This window comes from Excalfactoria chinensis, chromosome 19 (assembly GCF_039878825.1).
Source record: "Excalfactoria chinensis isolate bCotChi1 chromosome 19, bCotChi1.hap2, whole genome shotgun sequence".
Lineage (NCBI taxonomy): Eukaryota > Metazoa > Chordata > Aves > Galliformes > Phasianidae > Excalfactoria > Excalfactoria chinensis.
The window spans coordinates 5,838,200-5,855,057 of NC_092843.1; the positions used below are offsets into that span (position 1 = coordinate 5,838,200).

At 55.1% G+C, this 16,858-nt stretch overlaps 5 protein-coding genes across 7 annotated transcripts in view; 3 read left to right on the plus strand and 2 right to left on the minus strand.

The window, feature by feature from the left end:
* Positions 1-1,250: 1,250 nt before the first annotated feature.
* On the minus strand, positions 1,251-3,718 carry MRM3 (mitochondrial rRNA methyltransferase 3). Of its 3 annotated transcripts, none has more exons than XM_072353299.1 (4): positions 3,466-3,588; positions 3,106-3,350; positions 2,223-2,378; positions 1,342-2,033 (listed from the first exon to the last, which is right to left on the minus strand). In XM_072353299.1, the coding sequence occupies exons 2-4, from the start codon at positions 3,110-3,112 to the stop codon at positions 1,465-1,467; spliced, it is 732 nt and encodes a 243-aa protein (XP_072209400.1). In that variant the 5' UTR covers positions 3,113-3,350; positions 3,466-3,588; the 3' UTR covers positions 1,342-1,464. The 3 variants fall into 3 exon arrangements, with proteins under 3 accessions (XP_072209401.1, XP_072209400.1, XP_072209399.1); XM_072353298.1 differs by having other exon boundaries at positions 1,348-2,033; positions 3,430-3,718; XM_072353300.1 differs by lacking the exon at positions 3,466-3,588 and having other exon boundaries at positions 1,251-2,033; positions 3,164-3,272.
* Positions 3,719-3,724: 6 nt separating this feature from the next.
* On the plus strand, positions 3,725-7,863 carry GLOD4 (glyoxalase domain containing 4). Its single transcript, XM_072353301.1, has 9 exons — positions 3,725-3,887; positions 4,060-4,109; positions 4,520-4,640; positions 5,587-5,731; positions 5,922-6,058; positions 6,320-6,406; positions 6,645-6,758; positions 6,839-6,925; positions 7,193-7,863. Exons 1-9 carry the CDS (start codon positions 3,756-3,758, stop codon positions 7,256-7,258), a joined length of 939 nt encoding a protein of 312 aa, XP_072209402.1. The 5' UTR covers positions 3,725-3,755; the 3' UTR covers positions 7,259-7,863.
* Positions 7,809-11,213, plus strand: GEMIN4 (gem nuclear organelle associated protein 4). The gene has a single exon (XM_072353297.1). It carries the CDS (start codon positions 7,809-7,811, stop codon positions 11,208-11,210), a length of 3,402 nt encoding a protein of 1,133 aa, XP_072209398.1. The 3' UTR covers positions 11,211-11,213.
* Positions 11,214-13,304: 2,091 nt separating this feature from the next.
* TLCD3A (TLC domain containing 3A) lies at positions 13,305-16,564 on the minus strand. The gene is made up of 5 exons (XM_072353302.1): positions 16,374-16,564; positions 16,197-16,280; positions 14,291-14,504; positions 13,727-13,822; positions 13,305-13,574 (listed from the first exon to the last, which is right to left on the minus strand). The coding sequence occupies exons 1-5, from the start codon at positions 16,493-16,495 to the stop codon at positions 13,305-13,307; spliced, it is 786 nt and encodes a 261-aa protein (XP_072209403.1). The 5' UTR covers positions 16,496-16,564.
* A 93-nt stretch (positions 16,565-16,657) lies between these two features.
* The window catches only part of VPS53 (VPS53 subunit of GARP complex), a 48,501-nt gene continuing 48,300 nt past the window's right edge, over positions 16,658-16,858 (plus strand). Inside the window, exon 1 of the mRNA XM_072353630.1 lies at positions 16,658-16,805. Coding sequence (XP_072209731.1) covers positions 16,722-16,805 — 84 coding nt within the window. The 5' untranslated portion in view covers positions 16,658-16,721. The remainder of the gene's footprint in view (positions 16,806-16,858) is intronic.

The window sequence follows — 16,858 nt, forward strand, 5'->3', positions numbered from 1 at the left end:
TGTGGTGCGATTGCAGTCCCAATTCCTGCTGCGTGTGAAGCAGCTGAGCAATGGAATCACTTCCAGAGCCCACTGCCACCTAGCGCGCGTTGTCTGTGCACTGCAGGTTCCTGCTGCTTTGGAGGCAATCTCAATGTGTTTGTGGTTTGAAAGACAATTACAGTGAGGCTGGAATTGGAACCACGGTGTCTGTAGTGTTTGGTCATGCAGCAGAGGCTGTTGTTTGTAGACAGGGAGAACCAATACTCGTTTCCCTCTGGACATTGTGGTTGGGGCTTCCAGAGAGGCAGCAGTGCCTGCCACAGTTAAACTGGTTGCTGTTTGGTAGGAACTGGAGCAAAGCAGCAGTTTTCTGCCCTAGAATTGGGTTGTTTGGGGTCAGTTTAATGGGAACCAGGCAAGAGCCAGTTTCTGATTGGCTGGAGCAGTTTCAGCTGTGAGTTAATGCCTGCTTAGTCCTCAGCTACCAGAGCTTAGGCATGGAGGAGGCTGGCTGCTTCTGGGTGTCTCACAAGCAAACCTATCGATGACCTTTCAGAGGAAACAGGAGCCAGCAGTGGGCTGAGCGAGCAGCTCATGCAACATGCAGCCAGTGAAGGCAGGTGGCAGCCAGCGCTGTCACAGGAGCTGTCAGCACACAGCTGTCATGGAAGCTGAGAGCATGGTGCAACATGGGCAGGAGCCCCCAGTCCTGCATCTAGGGAGGGTGTTACTGCAAGTTACTGCTGTCCTCAAGGAGATATGGGCAGGGCCCCAGGTCTTATTGCCCTCAGTTGGATGTTCACAGTGAGCAGCAGCGCCTGCAGCTCCCTCTTGCTGTCCCTCATTCATAATTTATCAGTGCTGAGGCCCAGCTGCCAGAGCTGAGCATCTCATGCTCTCTGCATGGGGCAGGCACTGCCACCTCCTGGTAGCAGCGCAGTTCCTGGTGCTCAGCTGCCCTGCACCGCAGTGCTGTGCCTGATGAGGGCACAGGGTTTGTGTAAGCACAGGCAGGAGCTGCAGCCGTCAGGCATTCCTGACCCGGAGCCACAAGTACAGTGGCTCCTTGTTGTCCCCAGGCAAGCACTGCAGCCGTACTGGTGGTTGCACAGCCTAAGGGCTGCAAGAGGAGTGACGTGCTTTGCCAGCAGCATCCTGGCCAGGCTGACAATGATGCTAGCACAGCAGCTACGTGGGGTCTTGTGTGAATACAGCTTTGCTCACCTGTCTGCAGCGTTCCTGGTGAGGCGCAGGGCAAGCTGTGTCCCTCATCCCACCCTCAGCACACACACACACACACAGGTAAGTTGGGGAGCTCATGCTCCACTTGCACTAGCAAGAAGCAAGAGGGACTAACTCCAGGCACAGATATTTAACACTCTCTTAGCAAACAAAACAGACCAGGCTGCTCTTTTATTAATTAGTTCCTCTGCGGAGTGCCAAAGGAAAGGGGTGCTGCTTCAGCACCCAAGTCTCAGCAGTTTATCCCACTACTGGGAACTTCTGCCTTTCATCTTCTTGCTTGTGCCTCCTCCGCTGCAGCTGCCTCTTCCCTTCAAACAGCACTATGGCAGCAGCTACAGCAGAGTTCAAACTGTCCACACCAGGCACCACAGGGATGACCAGTCTCTTCCCACCTGTGCTGGCTGCCAGGTGAAGCGCGTCTGGGCTCAGACCGTGGGTCTCTCCGCCGACCACAACTGCCGCCGGGGACTGTATCCAGTTCTCATAGTAACACTGTGCAGCAAGCTCCGAGGTGCAGATGCCCTCCGTTCCCTCCTCATCATCGTATTCAGGGGGAGCAGCCTTGTGTTTGGGTTTTACAGGAGCCTTTGGGTTGCCAGAATGGGAGCCAGACCTGCCAGCTCGTTGGGACGTGGGTTCTGTCTCAGCCTGGATTCTTAGGTCTTTGTTATCAGCCACACAGACCCGCACACCAGAAGGAAGGTTGCTGGGAACAGATTCCCAGTCCAGATTGGCAACAATGGGCACACGGAAGTGAGCTCCCATACCTGCACGAAGCACCTTTGGCTCCCATGGATCCACACAGCCTGAGACAGGGGAGGAAAACAGTGACAGTGCAGCAGCTCCAACAGAGACACACTCAGGAGCTGCTTCACGCAGCAGAACCTGTTTGTGCTGGATACAGCTTACAAATTCTATGGAACATCATCTTTAAGCACTGCCATATCCCAGAGATTTGTCAAACTAAACACTTGTCCTGAGAGAAAGGCCCTTACCTTTGGTGAGCAGCACTTTTTCACAGCCTGCTCCTGCTGCAGATCTCAGAATAGTCCCCAGGTTTCCTGGATCCCGGATGTTGTCGCAGATGAGGATTATGGGCAGCTGGGCAGTAGGGTAGGACATCTTGGTATGGTCAGGCTTGGAAAAGATCCCTGAAGAGACAAAGTGCTGATGAGCTTTGGGTGATGCACCAGGAGGAGAGGGCTGGCTGTCGTAACTGTAGACGTGCCGGAAAAAGCCTCAGGGAATCACAGAATCACTGAATCATTAAAGTAGGAAAAGACCACGTAGATCCCCAAGTCTAACCCCACCTCATTCCCTCCAGGCCCCCTGAACCATGTTCCTCAGTGCCTCATCTCCATAGTTCTCAAATGCCTCCAGGGATGGGGACTCTCCCACCTCCTGGAGAAGCCTGTTCCAGTGCCTGACCTCCCTTCCAGAGAATAAGTTTCCTAATATCCTGCCTGAGCATCCCCTGGTGCAACTTGAGGCCATCCCCTCATCCTATTGCTGTTATGTGGGAGCACAAGCCAACCCCCACCTCACTACAACCTCTTTTCAAGTCCCTGCAGAGAGCAGTGACACCTCACTCATGAGGCCAAGGGATCTGAACCATCCTAGTTTCCGTTTCCCATCAGACTTGTGCTCCAGGCCCTGCACAGCTCCATTGCCCATCTTTGGACACGCTGCTTAAGGGCCATTTGTGAAGAGTTTGTCACTCCACAGAGAGAGCTGTTCCAATGAAAGGGAGCTGTCCATTCCTGCTGTGTTTGATACATTGACAGAGCTGCTGGAAGCCAAAGATAGTTGCCATCTACTTATTAGCTATGGGATGCCATCCCTCCGAGCGCTGCTGTCACTGTTTCTATCACATCTCACCTATCATCCCCTGTGGGGCGACCACGTCGGACCAGCACTTGATGTCCTCGAACCTCACCCTCACCAGTCGGGCTCCCTTCAGCGGTGCCGGCGGCAGCTCCCTCAGGTGCCCGGCGGTGCTGAAGAACAAAGCTTGGGGCACGGCGCCCGCCTCCAGCGCGTCCCGGATCAGCCTGTGTCCCTCCAGCAGCACCTTTCCGTGGCGGTCGCGGAAACTCCTCGATTTAGCGACAGTCACCACCTTTCTGCGGAGACATGGACGGCAAAAGCGTGAGCTGCGGGGAGCGCTGCCGGGATGGGGCCGCTCCCGCCATCGCGCCTCACCCCAGGCTCCTGTCACCGGGCGACGCCTTCTCGTACCACAGCCCGGGCCCGGCCGAGCCCCGCTCCACAGCCGGAGGGGGCGGATGTTGCTCCGCGGGCCTCTGCTGCGTCTCAGCCGGCTCCTTCCGCGGCGGCAGCACCCGCACAGGGCTGCGCCTCAGCGCCCGCACCCAACGCCGCCCCGGGGCCTCCCCACCGGGCCCCGCCAGCGCCCGGCGCAACGCCGGCACGACGCGCCTCAGCGCCGCCATCTTGATCTTCGACGTCAGAGCTGCGCCGCGGCGTTAGTGACGTCATCATTCTGCGCGGCTGGAAAGTCGGACGCGATGACGTCATCTTGCTGCGCGGCGGAGAGAGGCGGAGGAGAGATGGGGGCGCGGCGGGCCTTGCACTTCGTGTTCAAAGTCGGCGACCGAGCCCGGACTGCGCGATTCTACCGGGAGCTGCTGGGCATGAGCGTGAGAAACGGGGGGGGGGGGGGGAGCTGAGCGGGAGCGCGACCCTCAGCCCTGAGCGGACACCGTGAGCTGCGGGAGGGGGGGAAGCCGTGCAGAATGGCGTTTGCTCTTCTTTTAGACAGCACCGGCCCGAGCTCGGCCTTCCTTCACCTGTCTGTGCTTAACTCGTCAGGTTCTGAGGCACGAGGAGTTTGAGGAGGGCTGTAAGGCCAGCTGCAATGGGTGAGTGCGTTGCCCACAAGGCACCTCCCAGTTCCGCCCCGTTATTTTATGGATGAATCGATATTAAAACTCCCCCCCGTGGAGCCAGCGGAGCCATTCCCGTGTCAGTGCGGGGTTTGTATTCGGGCACTGATGTGGCTGCGTTGTGTTCTAATGCTGAACCTCCAGAATGGGACTGTTGGGGTTGGACGTGGGGATCTCAGTTATGTTTTCCCACCTGAATGATTCTGTGATTCCACAATCGTGGCAGCTTTAACCACAACAGCCCCAAGAACTCTTCCTTAGTGTCAGCTCGAGGTGCCAGGTTGGCTGTGCTGTTTGTTCTTGAAATGGTGTTCTTTGCTGAAACATTCATGGCTGTATCTCCTGGTGTTTGTTTCTCATGTTCATTCTGAATAAATAACTTCTAGGCCTTACGATGGAAAATGGAGCAAAACAATGGTGGGCTATGGGCCAGAAGACAATCACTTTGTTGCGGAGTTGACTTACAACTATGGTATTGGAGAGTATCGCCTTGGCAATGACTTTCTGGTATGCATCAAGTTCAACTAAACCTTATTATGAGAAGTGCTTTTATTTTCTCCTTAGGAGTCTCTTCATTATAACAGATTTTTCTTTTAATACTGTTTGATTCCACGAACGCTTCTTATTCCTGCATTTATCTGTCCCTAAGCTGGAAGAGCAAAAGGTAGAGGAGCTTTGTGTTCATGTAGGATCATGGAAATGCTTCCTTCAGCACTTCCCCCATCTGTGGTTGCTGTGTGTTTGTTGGCAGATCCGACTTGGAATGGTCAGCTAAGAAGGATTGTGCTGTACAGAAATACACGTTTGTTGTTACTTATTCATTTGGTTTTTGCTTGCTGATGGCTAAATGAAGATCTCACCTTTCTTCAGAAGGTTGTGTAATGTGTTTGCTCGTTGTTTCTGTTGAGCTAATGTTCTTCCCTGAATCTGAAGAATGCTGAGGATCAGGTGCATGGAGCCATAAACATCTCCCCAAGCTGATAGACGAGCTGGAATTTGGCTTTCTGCTTCTGTACAGTGCATTGACACAAACTTAAATTCTTTTCCCATTATATTTCCCCTTGGAATGAAAGAAGAGCAGAGTAGGATGTTCCAAAAACATGGGAGATGCAAGGTTAGCCTAAGTTTATTTCCTAGGAGCAAGTTACCTGCTCCTCAGGAGGCTGTGTGGTCAGCGTGCTGTAGAAAGTAATCTGGCTTGTTTCTGTAGGGGCAGACTGTTCAAAGGTAGGACTTCACTCTCTCTGTGGTGGTCAGATATCCTTGGCTTAGATTGTGGCTAATAGAGTCTGGAGGGGTGACAGCAGTGAAGAGTGAGGTCTCCCTGCTGATACATGTGGGTGAGAGGTGCAGTGTCTGCACAGCTAGGGAGGTGGCTTCTCAGCTGTTGTTGCACCAGTGAATTTAGTGCTGTCTTTTCTGTTCTTTTGTCTGTTCTGTCTTTTCTGTTCAGGGCCTAACCCTGGTGTCCAGCCAGGCTGTGAGCAATGCTAAGAAGATGGGGTGGCCCCTCAAAGAAGTCACAACTGGTGTGTTTGAAACTGAAGCCCCTGGTGGATACAAGTTCTACTTGGAAGACAAGGAACAGAAAAAGCAAGGTGAAATGTACACATGCTCTTATTTGTGTTCAGAAGATCTTTACAAGTTGGGAATTACAGTTGGATGTGCATTTGTCTCCATGGCCTTTTAGGAAACAGGACCTGCATTGTTATTTATTACTTTTCTTCTCAAGATTATAAAACAATGCATTTATCTTGGAACTATTCTCCATTTACTGCACTCCTACAGATCCTGTGCTGAAGGTAACCTTGGGTGTCTCCGATCTGCACAAGTCTGTTCATTACTGGTCTCATTTGCTCGGGATGAAAGTATATGAGAAGGATGAAGAAAAACAGAGGGCTTTGCTGGGCTATGCGGATAACCAGGTTAGTTCTGTAGAAAGTCCTCCAGTCCTTTAAGAGTCACCTCATAGAAAGCTCTCATTTCATGAAAACGGGATCTAAATCTTATGATAGGAACAACTGAGCACTTCAGAGCCTGCAAGCTTTAATTTAACTGCTTTTTTGTTCTTTTTTAACCAAAATCTATGGTTTGCTCTGGGAATTTTGACTGAAGCTGGAGCAAACGTGGCACTGAGATCAGTGTTCCATGCAACAAGTTAGTTAGGCTTTCTTGTTTTCCTTCAGTGTAAGCTGGAGCTGAAGGCTGTTGGAGGAGCAGTGGATCATGGAACAGCGTTTGGAAGGATTGCCTTTTCGTGTGCCAAAGAAGAGGTAATAATCATGCTTTCCTTACCCCTCTCATCATCCAGCTGAGCAGTGGGAGATACCTGTCTGCTATTAGCAAAATCAATCAGAGCTGATCAACGTAACGCTGATCAGATCCTTAGTTTACATTTCTCACAGTGGGAATGCAATGAAGTTGCAGGTAGCAGGAAACTGTAGATGAGAACAGCCTGAATATGTCCTGGTTTCATCTGATGAGGCTGATGTTGTTTGTTTTCTGTTTAAGTTGCCAAACATTGAAGCACTGATGAAAAAGGAGAACCAGAAGATTTTAACGCCTCTGGTCAGCTTGGACACACCTGGCAAAGCTACAGTGCAAGTGGTCATTTTGGCCGATCCTGTGAGTAACATCAGAAACAGTAATAAAATCAATTTCTCTGTCCCGGTTATCTGCCTGACCTGCTGTTGAATTGGGTTTAGGATGGCCATGAAATCTGTTTTGTGGGAGATGAAGCATTTCGAGATCTGTCCAAGGTGGATCCCGATGGTGGCAAACTGCTGGATGATGTAAGTGATGGTCTGCCTTTTGTTTTCATCCTGATCACAGCCACCTGTAGAATCGAATATTCCTTGCAGCAGAGAATATTGGCTTTCAGTGCCTGTTTTCATTACTAATATACAAGAAACAGTTTCCTCATCAGGCTGGCTTTTCCCCTGGATTATAGAGCCTTACAATCAGCCTGTTGTTGTGGGGCAGGGTGGTGAGAGTGGGCAGCCCAGTGTTTGGAATGGCAGCTGAGTCAGCCAAACATGCTCATGTTTTCCTTTGTGCAGGCCATGGCAGCTGACAAGAGCGACACGTGGTTTGCTGCCCGGAATATGAAGAAGGTGTCTGCATAGCTGGAGGAGGAACTGGGCTGGCAGGTCGTTGTGCCTTGGTTTTCATCTGAGCTGTGCTGTCCATACCATGAGAGGGCTCAGTCACATCCCATGCTGTTCTGTTGGTTCCTTTTCAGCTTGTATCTCTTTCATTTCAAGCTCCTCTTTATTTTCAATCAAACATCAGGTGCTCCTTCATATGTGAGTGTAAAGCAGGGAGGATGTTGGGCACGTGGCTTCCAACGCTGGAGCTGCAGGCGAACACCTCGTGTATCTCTAGTGCGGTTGCACTCGAAGGAGAAGTTGCCAGGTTGATTAGAATATCCAGATCTGAAATGAATGAGCTGTAGCCCTCCTGACTGCAGCGCAGGGCTGAGATTTGCGGGGTAGCAGCAGCTGCAGTGCCCGGTGCTGTCGGGCAGGCTGTTCATTATTGATCTCTCTTGATAAAAAGCAGCAGCATTAGCAATGCCTGCAGTGAATATTCTGCATGGGAACGGTTCTCGATGTGCCGGTGTTGCTTTGGCGTTGATGCAGTCAATGAATCGGGGTCGGATCAGGGCTGACGGTGATGCCGTTGTTGGAAATTAGCCTTTATGTGAATAAAAGCCCCGCTCGGTTGTGTGCGCAGCGTCCTTCAACCGCGGCTCAACGGGGGAGGGGAGACACCTCCGCTCCGCCAGGGGGCGCTGTGGGACCGCGGCGGCCGCCTGCGCTGCCGGAGCGGAGCGCGCTCTGCGTTGTCTGCTCCGCGGCCGCCGCCATGGAGCCGGGCAGCGGGAGCGGGGAGCGGGTCTCGCCGTGGGGCGTGTGCGAGGAGACCGCCATCCTGCACGGCGGCTTCCTGCTGGCCTCCAGGCTCCTTCAGCCGCGGCCGCTGCGGGAGCTGCGCAAAGCCGAATGGCCGCTCGTCGGGCCGCCCATCACCGACGCGCTGAGGGAGATCGGCGCCCGCTGCCCTTCGGCGCGGCAGCACGAGCTGTGGAAGAAGGAGGCCGTGTCCATCGTGTGGGCCAAGGTGCTGCTGCCCGCCCCGCCTGCCGCCTCTCTGGACCGGGAGTGGAAGGAAGACGCCTTTTTCTCCGTGGGCGCCATGATCCCCGACGTGAACCGCACGCTTCTCTTCGAGCTGGTGAAGGCCCTGCGCGCTCCCCGGCTCTTGGTGCAGCTGCTGCTGGCGCTGCCCCCCGACGTGTGTCGGGCTGAGCTGCGGCACCTGGTGCGCTACGTCGGCCACGAGACCGCCCCGTCGGATGTCAGGTTCCTCCTGGATGTGTGGTGGGAGGCGATGAGACATGAGCAGGATCCGGAGGACAGCGCGGTCGCTGCGTTCGGCTCCCTCGTGCGTGAGCACGGCTGTGAGTGCGCTCTGGATGACGGCTTGCAGCCCCCAAAGAGGTTCAAGGGGGACCCCGGCTCTCTGAATGGCCCACCCACTGCCGACAGCCTGCTTGTGGTTCTCATAGAGGGGTTAAAGCAAACCTACGGGAGCGTCGCCTCACCCCGCATGAAGTGCTACGCCCTGGGCAACCTGGTGGAGCTGCTGTGTGTGTTCACCGAGCTGAAGCCACAGGGCAGCAACCTCCCTGTTGCAGAGTACCTGGCCAAGGTCAGCTCGGTTGTCAGCCTCTGGAGCAGTGACATTGAAAGCCAGCACCACCACAGCGAGCTGGGTGAGAAAGTGAAGGAAGCCGAAAGGACCATGAGCTTCTCATCCATGGCCAAGCTGTCGCATGAAGAACTCATAGCTGGCTTGGACTTTCTGCGCAGCTTGTTGTGTGCCTGGGGAGAGGAGCTGCAGGGCGTCCTGAACAGCTCAGAGAATCAATGCTATGAGAGCTACTGGCTCCTTGATACTCTTTCCACCTTCAGGAAGATTCTAGTTTGCTTCTCTGAGACTGGAGACCTGAGTGAGGATGAGATGCGTGTTGCATTACAGCTGGCACAGACGGTTGATGACTTTCTCAAAGAGATCAGTACCACCCAGAAGAGCAAGGATTTGGGCACCAGCCTTGAATCTTCAGTTGCCATGACAATCATTGAGCAAAAGCTGCACCGGCACATGGAAGTGTGTTCCATTTTTGCTTCTCAAAAGACCTGGGCCTTTTCAAAGGGCTGGGTTGACTGCCTTGTGAAAAACAAAGTTCTTTTCCAGAAACCAGAGCTGGTTTTGAAATTGCTGGAGACTCTGGTGAACTTTGCCACATCCTGTGAAGACCGGGAGGCCCAGGAGATGCAGATGCAAGTGACCAAAGCCATTGTGGAGTGTTACAGTGAGCTTTCATTAACAGACAAAAACAAAGTGATCTCGGGTGTCCTGGAGGCTTGGGGTGGGCCAGGGCTCTCCCTGAAGTTGCAGGTTGTCATGGATGGGTTCCAGGATGACCTCAATGTGACTTTCAACCAGATCACTAAAAGTGTATCTGATGAAGGCCTTACCAGGGCTGTGGCTGCTGTGGCTAGGCTTGCTCTGCTGCACCCTGAGGCCACTGTGAAGCAGATTTGTAGTCTTGCTGTAGTCAACCTAGGAGCACATCAGTTCCTGGCGCAAATCCTCTGCTCTTTCCCAGCGCTGAGCTTTCTGGAGACTCATGATGATCCAGGCAGCCTGGTGGTACGGTGCCTGAAGGAAGCAGCATGGGAAAAGCTTTCCTCTGCAAGGGAGGAGGAGCAGTTTCTTGAGTTTCTGGCCTTTCTCCTGCAGCCAAGTTCAGCTGCCCCACTCGTATCACCTGCAGAAGTGACCAAAGCTTTTGTCCTTCCCTATTTGAAATCAGACTGTGCTCAAATTGAGCTGAGCCTGCAGATCCTCAGTAAAGTTTTGGGAATACAGTCCTACCCAGAGGAGCACTGGATCAAGTCCTGCCACCCGTTCCCACTTCTCCTCAGCCTCTGCAAGCTTCTAGATGGCTACACAAAGTACTGGCATCAGCCTAAGGACCAGCTCTTCCCATCCCTGGAGATCAAAGACCTGGTGCTGAGTGTCCTCGGCCAGCTCTGTGAGGTTGTGACTCCAGAAACCGCCTCCTCCCCAGAGGTTTGGGTCCAGTCTCTGGCCTGGCTTCACAGGAAGGTGGCATCGCTGGACTGGACCGTTGGTCTCCGACTGAAGAAGTTTTATGGAGACCACTTCAAGAACGAGGTCCCAGCGACGCTATTTGAGATCTGCGCGTTCCCTGAAGATGAATGGACATCCCAGCCTTTGCCAGCCTACGGGCCGGGCAGCGGGCTGCTGGCATGGATGGAGTGCTGCTGTGTGTCCACTGAGCTCAGAGAGACGATGCTCTCACTCCTCATGGTCAACGTGGACAACCCTGAGGAAGTGAATCTCTTCAGCAAAGGCTTCCTGGTGGCCCTCATACAGGTCCTCCCTTGGTGCAGCCACGGTGAATGGAAGAGGCTTGTGCATGTGGTCACAAACCTGCTGGAGAGGCAAGTGTTGCATGTGCCGTACACACTGGAGTACGTGCAGTACATGCCCCTGCTGAACCTCCGGCCATTTGCCTGCTACCTTCAGCTCTCTGTGCTCTTCCTGCGGGGCTTCCAGCTCCTCTGCAGCTCCAGCTGTTCTACCTGGTTGCCACCACAGGCTTGGCTCCACGTGGTCCAACTGTACTGCAGCAGCCTCACAGACCTGCTGAGCTCCATCAAGAGCACCACAGGGCCCCCCTTGCACCCTGCTGAGCACAGGAGCTCTGCGGAGGAGGTGTCCTTTGTCTGCATCCAGGTGTTTTGCCACCTCCTGCACATTGCAGCCATGCTGCCTCCAGACAGTGGGTGTAGTGAGCCGCTGGTGGTTGTGGCCTTGGAGGTCCTCTCTCAGTACGAGGTATTCAGCTCTGCTGATGCATCCCCCAGCAATGTGCTGAGGAGAGCCAATGAGAAGCATTTCCTGGAGTCCATCACTGACAACATCAGTGACAAGGCTCTGCGCAGCCCCCTCCTGCAGAAGCTCAGCAAGCTGGGTGCTTAGGGCAGCCTGCTTGGCCAGGGACAGCATGAAGAGCTGAAGGGAGAATCAGAGGAGAGCACTGACCCTGCTGCAAGGGACCACTATGTGGAAAGCTGTAAGATCCGTAATAAACCTCATCTATTTTTCACTTTTGAACTAATTTCTTCCCTGCTCTGTTCTTTCCCAACCTGTCTAAATAGCAAAGCAGCCACATAAACAGCTGTGGACACAACTATTGCTGCTGCGAGCTGCCAGTCCCTTGGCCCCAACCTTGCCCAATAGTGGCCTGGAGTTGCACTGAGCTCACAAAAAGCCCTCTGGCACCAGGAAAGTACTTCTATCAGGCTGCCCTCTGCTCACTGTGGCCGCGCTGCTGTTTGTGCCAAAGCAGGATGCTCTGCGGGATGAGCAGGCACCTTGGGCAATAGGGGTGGGTGCACAGTGGCAAACTGCTGCCTAAATGCCTCCCCACCCAGAAATGAATGGCACGTGGGAGGGAGGCATCCGGTGGTGTGACTCAGGAAAGAAGTCTTTATTGATCTCTTCTGATAGGTACAGTAGTAAATAGGGCAGTGTTAGTGCAAACTGAGATGCCTCAGTGGCTTTCTTTGTCTTTTACATAAGGCACGTTATCCGTAATAAAAACAGCAATATACAAATATTTGCGATGGGTAGCGAGCGGTTTATAACAGCAGCTTGTCTCAATGGTTAATGTAACAGTAGTGCTTGTGCAATAACTGACTGCGTGCTGGAAGAGGCTTTTGTAAAATCATTATTATTCTTTCCAGCCTGTACAGCCATGGCTGGGACAAGATCTGACACCCAGAAGAAATGGTTCTCCCAGACTGGGCCCCTTCCAGCCATCCTTCTTAGCTTTTAGACAGAATGAAAGGCACAGAGTGGGTGCTGGTCTATCAACTGCTGGTGCAGCTGGCTGCCCTGGAACAGGAAACTCCAGGCTTGTGCAGGAGGCTGTGTGGAGGACCTGGCTGCTCAGTTTTATGCTGTGTCCAGAGAAAGGAGGGTACCTGTCCAGTTTGTATATGTCTGCTGGTGATGCTGGTTCCTCACGCACTGACCAGTTCCTTCCCTGCCAGGTTCAGGCAGGCCTCCCTTTGTTGGGGACCAGGATGGGGCAGGAAGGACAGAGCTGGAGCTCAGGCTGTACCCAGAGTGCTGCTGGTGTCAGCTGAAGGGAGAGCAGGGGCAAGGAAACGTGTTGGGCTTTCAGTTACCTGATAGAGGTAATGAGGCAGATGCACCCATCCCCTTAAGTGACTGCAGCAAGGCAAGGGGCTTGAAAGCAGCCATCACCTGCCATGGAAGGGCTCTGTGTTGGTGGGATAGGGACTTTGCAATGTCCTGTCCTTGTCCTGCCCTTCAGTGATGGCTCTTGCCTGCCTGGCTTGCTCTGACAGAGTGCAACCAATCCTTGGATCCTGCTGGGGGCTCCAGAGCTGCCCTGCTCCTTGTCAGCCACAGACATCACAGTGGTACTGAAAATCCCCTTCGAGTTAAGTGAAGAGTCCGAAGTAAGCTTGGACCCAACAGCAGTGAGGTGGGGGCAAGTCAGAAGCTGAATGCAACTGCAGTGTAAAGACACCATTGGGGAACAGGCTGTGCAGAATCACAGGGCCTGGCTTTGCTCCCTGCTGGAGGCTGTAAGCTGGAGGAGCAGATCTGAGCCCAGCAGGGACAGCACGCAGCTCCCACATCCCCAGCACTGCTGCTTGGGGCTGGGCATGCTCCAGCATCGCCTACACTGCTGCATCCACTCCACGAGATCCTTTGTGCTGTGCCTCACTCTGTGCTGCCATCAGCCCTGAAAGATGAGCGTTCTGTAACAGTCCCTTCTCATGTAACCATTAGTTTGGTGCTGCAGCATTGAACCCTAGAAGGAATGTTATGTTTACGGGGAGACCTCTTCCTTGCTCAAGGTGCAGGAGCAGCGTGGGAGGAAAGACCCCCTAGTTGAGACTGGCACTGCTGACAGCAGGGCTGCCTCGTGACATCGATGCTGCTGTGCTCCCACGATGGTTCCTGCAGCTCTGACTTTGCAGGCAGAAGAGCTGGGTGGGGAACAACCCTTCTCCAGCCCTCGTGCTCTGCCAGCCATTACCTGCTCTTGTCAGCAGGTGAGCTGCCGTAGAGGCGGACGGCTTTGCGACAGATGAGTGTGAACCAGTAGAGCTGCGGGGCGATGAGGGAGGCGTTGGCTATGTTGCAGTGCAGGGGGATGCGGAAAGGCACCATGTAAACAGGGATTCCCACCTGCCTGCCATAGGCTGCGTACATGAAGGGGAAGAGGAGAATACGGCAGAGGAAGAAAGTCACCAAGATGAGGATCCCGTTCACCTTGTGCAGCATTGTGTCCTGCATCTTCAGCTGGGAAAGGAAGAAGGCGAACATAGGGTGAGTGCTGTGTGAGCAATGCAAGGGGGGCTCCTGGGATGGGGAAGGGGTGCAGGCTCCCAAAATCCCCTGGAGGCAGCAGTGACCCAGCCATCCACCCCATGGCACCCACCCTCCTCACATACCTGCAAGAGGATTTTGCCCAGTGATACAAAGGGAGTGCTCAGCTCTGCTGTGAAGATGCAGCCCACGAAGAAATCCCCCAGCTCTCCCCTGAAGTGCTGCAAATAACAAGAGTAAGCACAGGGCCTTCCCCACTGTGGCACGTTTCATATATAGGGCTCTGCTAATGGATCTTGCTGCTTTCAGGATAGCTGGGAGCTGATACTGAGCACCTCCATATCTCTTGGCAGGCAGAGATGCTTTCCAAACTCAGCTGAAAGGGTGTTGACTGTGATGCCAGCCAAGTAACAGGCACAGATCCAACATATACAGCTTGAGGAAAGCTCCCTCTTGGTCAATGTATTTGGTCTCGACTGATGTCAGTTCCTTGCCCTGGAGGCGTTCATGAAACAGGGAGATGTGACACTGTGGAATGTGATTAGTGGGCATGGTGGGGGTGGGCTGGGGTTGGACTTAGTGATCTTAGAGGTCTTTTACAAGCTTAAACAATCTTATGATCCCCCCCAGGCCACTCACTGTTGACTTCCCACCCATCTGGATTCACAACATCCATGCCTGGCCCTCACCTGGGTGACAGGGGTGAGCACAATGAGGATGAAGAGGTGGTGGGTGACCATCAGCCGCTCCTGCAGGAGGAAGCTCCGCACACTGGTCAGTGAGTGCTTCCTCTCTGCTATGCCTTTCTCTCGGCTCTTGTGCCAGTGGCAGAGGTACATGACGTAGATGTCATAAGTCATGTAGGGAACCAGGACCCAGACGTATTCCACAGCCAGCCAGTGCCTAGGGAGGGAGAGCACAGAGGTGTAGCAATGGGTCTGGGAGGCCCACAAGGTAATGTTCTCACACTGTGTGCCAAGGGAGGTTCAGGTTGGATATCAGGATAATTTATTCTGTGGAAGAGTGTTCAGGTAGTAGCACAGCTGCCTAGGGAGGGGGGGGAGACCCTGTCCCTGGAGGTGTTCAGGAACTGGGGATGTGGCATTGAGGGATACGGTCACTGGGCACAGTGGGGTTGGACTTGATCCTTGAACTCTGTGGTCAATGAACTTGGTGGGTGCCTGGTGCCCTGATTTATCTGGACAAGGACCCTCGGCTCAGCCATCCCAGAGGAAAGCTATATGAAACAGGAACAGTACAATGGGTGATTCCTGAGCGCAGGCACTGAGTGGGGCACGGCTGCCTTTATCGAGTCAGTGCCATTCAGTGCCTGCCTGAGCCATGCAATCAACCCTGCATCAGGAGCAAAGCTACAGTGCAAACAGCACGAGGTGAGGAGCACCCTCAGCCTGAGGCAGGTGTTTGCTGGGGCTGCGGCACCTCCCCAGATCAGTGCTCATCTGCTGCAGGTAATCCTCTCTGCCCTACACCCTGCATCCGGAGCTGATGGTAGCAACAACACCGTGACCGTCTGTGTCAGCTGCCCACCCAGGTGAGTGTTTGTAACACACCCAGAAAGCTGAGTTAATGAAAGATGCCCAGGCTTTGGAGAATGAAGTGCAAAGCTTGTAATAGCGGCAATAAATCCCTAAGAGACGTTTTGTCTGTTGGGAAATAATTGCACGCAGATGCCTGTTCCCAAAGAATGTCGGAATCCCAGTTGCACAATGTGGCAGCTGTAACCCCTGCTCTGCAGGAAGCCTTAGAAAACACCACGTGAATAGGGCTGGTGGGGAACTGCTGCTGGAGAAACGTTGCTCGGGGCCCAGCGAGCCTTCCATTGCCCTCCTGCCATCCCAGAGAGATTCCCCTGCACGCATTCCAGCTCTGAATGCTATTGGAGATGCAGAGCAGGAGGGGTGAACAGGCACCGCTCGGAGGGTTTTGGAGGGCAGAGGCAGTGCCAGCAACGTGCCGGCTCTCCGCCTGTGTCAATAAGCTGGCAGCCTTCGTGGTGCTTCCTGTCCCGCTGCCATTCTCTGAGCCCTCCCCTGCTGAGCGTGGAGCTGCAGCTCCTCCAGATTCAAAGGAAATCTGGGGCTCGGGCCACGCTTTTGCACAAAGCCATCAGCCTTCGTAGCAGCGGGGCTGGGGCTTCTCATCCGCCCTATTGGTACTGCGTGGGGCTGCCTGCGGCCAGCAGGGCTGAGTCCAACACTGCCGCAGCAGATGGGACCCCGCACAGCCGGGTACCGCCCCACCTCCAGCTCTGCCGTTCGGGACCGCAGCTTAACGCCATCGGTGCTGTTCTGTCGCCACCAGCAGCACAGGCAGCCCAGCCTGCTGGCTTTCCCCAGTTCATCCCCGCGCCTTTTCCCAGCCATGATTTCTCATCCCGGGCTGCTTAGTGAGCAGGAAGCGGGAGCTGCCCCCCTCCGCTCCATTGTCACCGGGCCTCCTTCGTCCCCAGGGCCGGAGATGCTGCACTCCGCGCTCCCGCCGCCTCCTGCACGGTCCCGTTACGCCCCCGGGACCGTTTTCTATGGGTTTTCCGCACTGACCCCGGAGGGCAGGAAGGTTCCCCCGCCCCGTTACCTGTCGTGCACCACATCCTCGCAGCTAAGCACCACGGTCAGGCCCGACACCGTGGCCATCGTGGCCTGCACCGTCGACACCAGCCTGCAAGCAGCAGATGGGAACCGGGTCAGCGCCAACCGGCTCAGGGCCCATCCGTCCGGTCCCCCCCAGCCCCGCCGCTCCCCGCTCCGGTACCTTCCGCTGAGCAGGACGCGGTCCTTGACGCTCCATCCCGGCGCGGCCCATCGCAGCGCCCGCACGCAGAGCGCGAACAGCCCCGGGAAGAAGGCGGACGCGACGGCCAACGTCCGCCACATGGAGCCCGCGCTGCCGCCACCGCCCGCCGCGGGACCACGGCGCCGGTCGGCGGGAGACCCGCCCCAGCAAGCCCCGCCCCCAGGCGCGAGGCCACGCCCACTTCGGAGACGCGGCTTTTCTCATAGGCCACGCCCGGCTCGAGGCCACGCCCCCAACCCGGCGCGAGGCTCGGGCCGGTCCTCCCGCATCCCAGCGTGCCCCGCGGCCCGGAAGCGGCGCGGCGCCATGGAGGAGGACGAGCTGGAGCTGGCGGCCGGGCTGGAGGCGGCGCTGGAGTTGGCCCCCGCCGTGCAGGCCGCCATCGAGCAGGTGCGGGGCTGCGGGAGCCGCTCCTCGCGGGGCCGGGCGCGGAGGGCCGCCGC

What these genes read in the sequence shown, in the direction of transcription:
- MRM3 (XM_072353298.1), bottom strand. Translation starts at nt 3,680, where the DNA reads ATGGCGGCGCTGAGGCGCGTCGTGCCGGCGTTGCGCCGGGCGCTGGCG. An exon ending in CGCCCCACAGGGGATGATAG is followed by an intron (nt 2,379 to 3,105) that starts GTGAGATGTGAT and finishes TTGTCTCTTCAG; the next exon opens with GGATCTTTTCCAAGCCTGAC. An exon ending in AAAAGTGCTGCTCACCAAAG is followed by an intron (nt 2,034 to 2,222) that starts GTAAGGGCCTTT and finishes CCCCTGTCTCAG; the next exon opens with GCTGTGTGGATCCATGGGAG.
- GLOD4 (XM_072353301.1), top strand. Translation starts at nt 3,756, where the DNA reads ATGACGTCATCTTGCTGCGCGGCGGAGAGAGGCGGAGGAGAGATGGGG. An exon ending in CAAGGAACAGAAAAAGCAAG is followed by an intron (nt 5,732 to 5,921) that starts GTGAAATGTACA and finishes GCACTCCTACAG; the next exon opens with ATCCTGTGCTGAAGGTAACC. An exon ending in TGGGCTATGCGGATAACCAG is followed by an intron (nt 6,059 to 6,319) that starts GTTAGTTCTGTA and finishes GTTTTCCTTCAG; the next exon opens with TGTAAGCTGGAGCTGAAGGC.
- GEMIN4 (XM_072353297.1), top strand. Translation starts at nt 7,809, where the DNA reads ATGCCGTTGTTGGAAATTAGCCTTTATGTGAATAAAAGCCCCGCTCGG.
- TLCD3A (XM_072353302.1), bottom strand. Translation starts at nt 16,495, where the DNA reads ATGTGGCGGACGTTGGCCGTCGCGTCCGCCTTCTTCCCGGGGCTGTTC. An exon ending in CGCGTCCTGCTCAGCGGAAG is followed by an intron (nt 16,281 to 16,373) that starts GTACCGGAGCGG and finishes TGCTGCTTGCAG; the next exon opens with GCTGGTGTCGACGGTGCAGG. An exon ending in TGCTCACCCCTGTCACCCAG is followed by an intron (nt 13,823 to 14,290) that starts GTGAGGGCCAGG and finishes TGTTATTTGCAG; the next exon opens with CACTTCAGGGGAGAGCTGGG.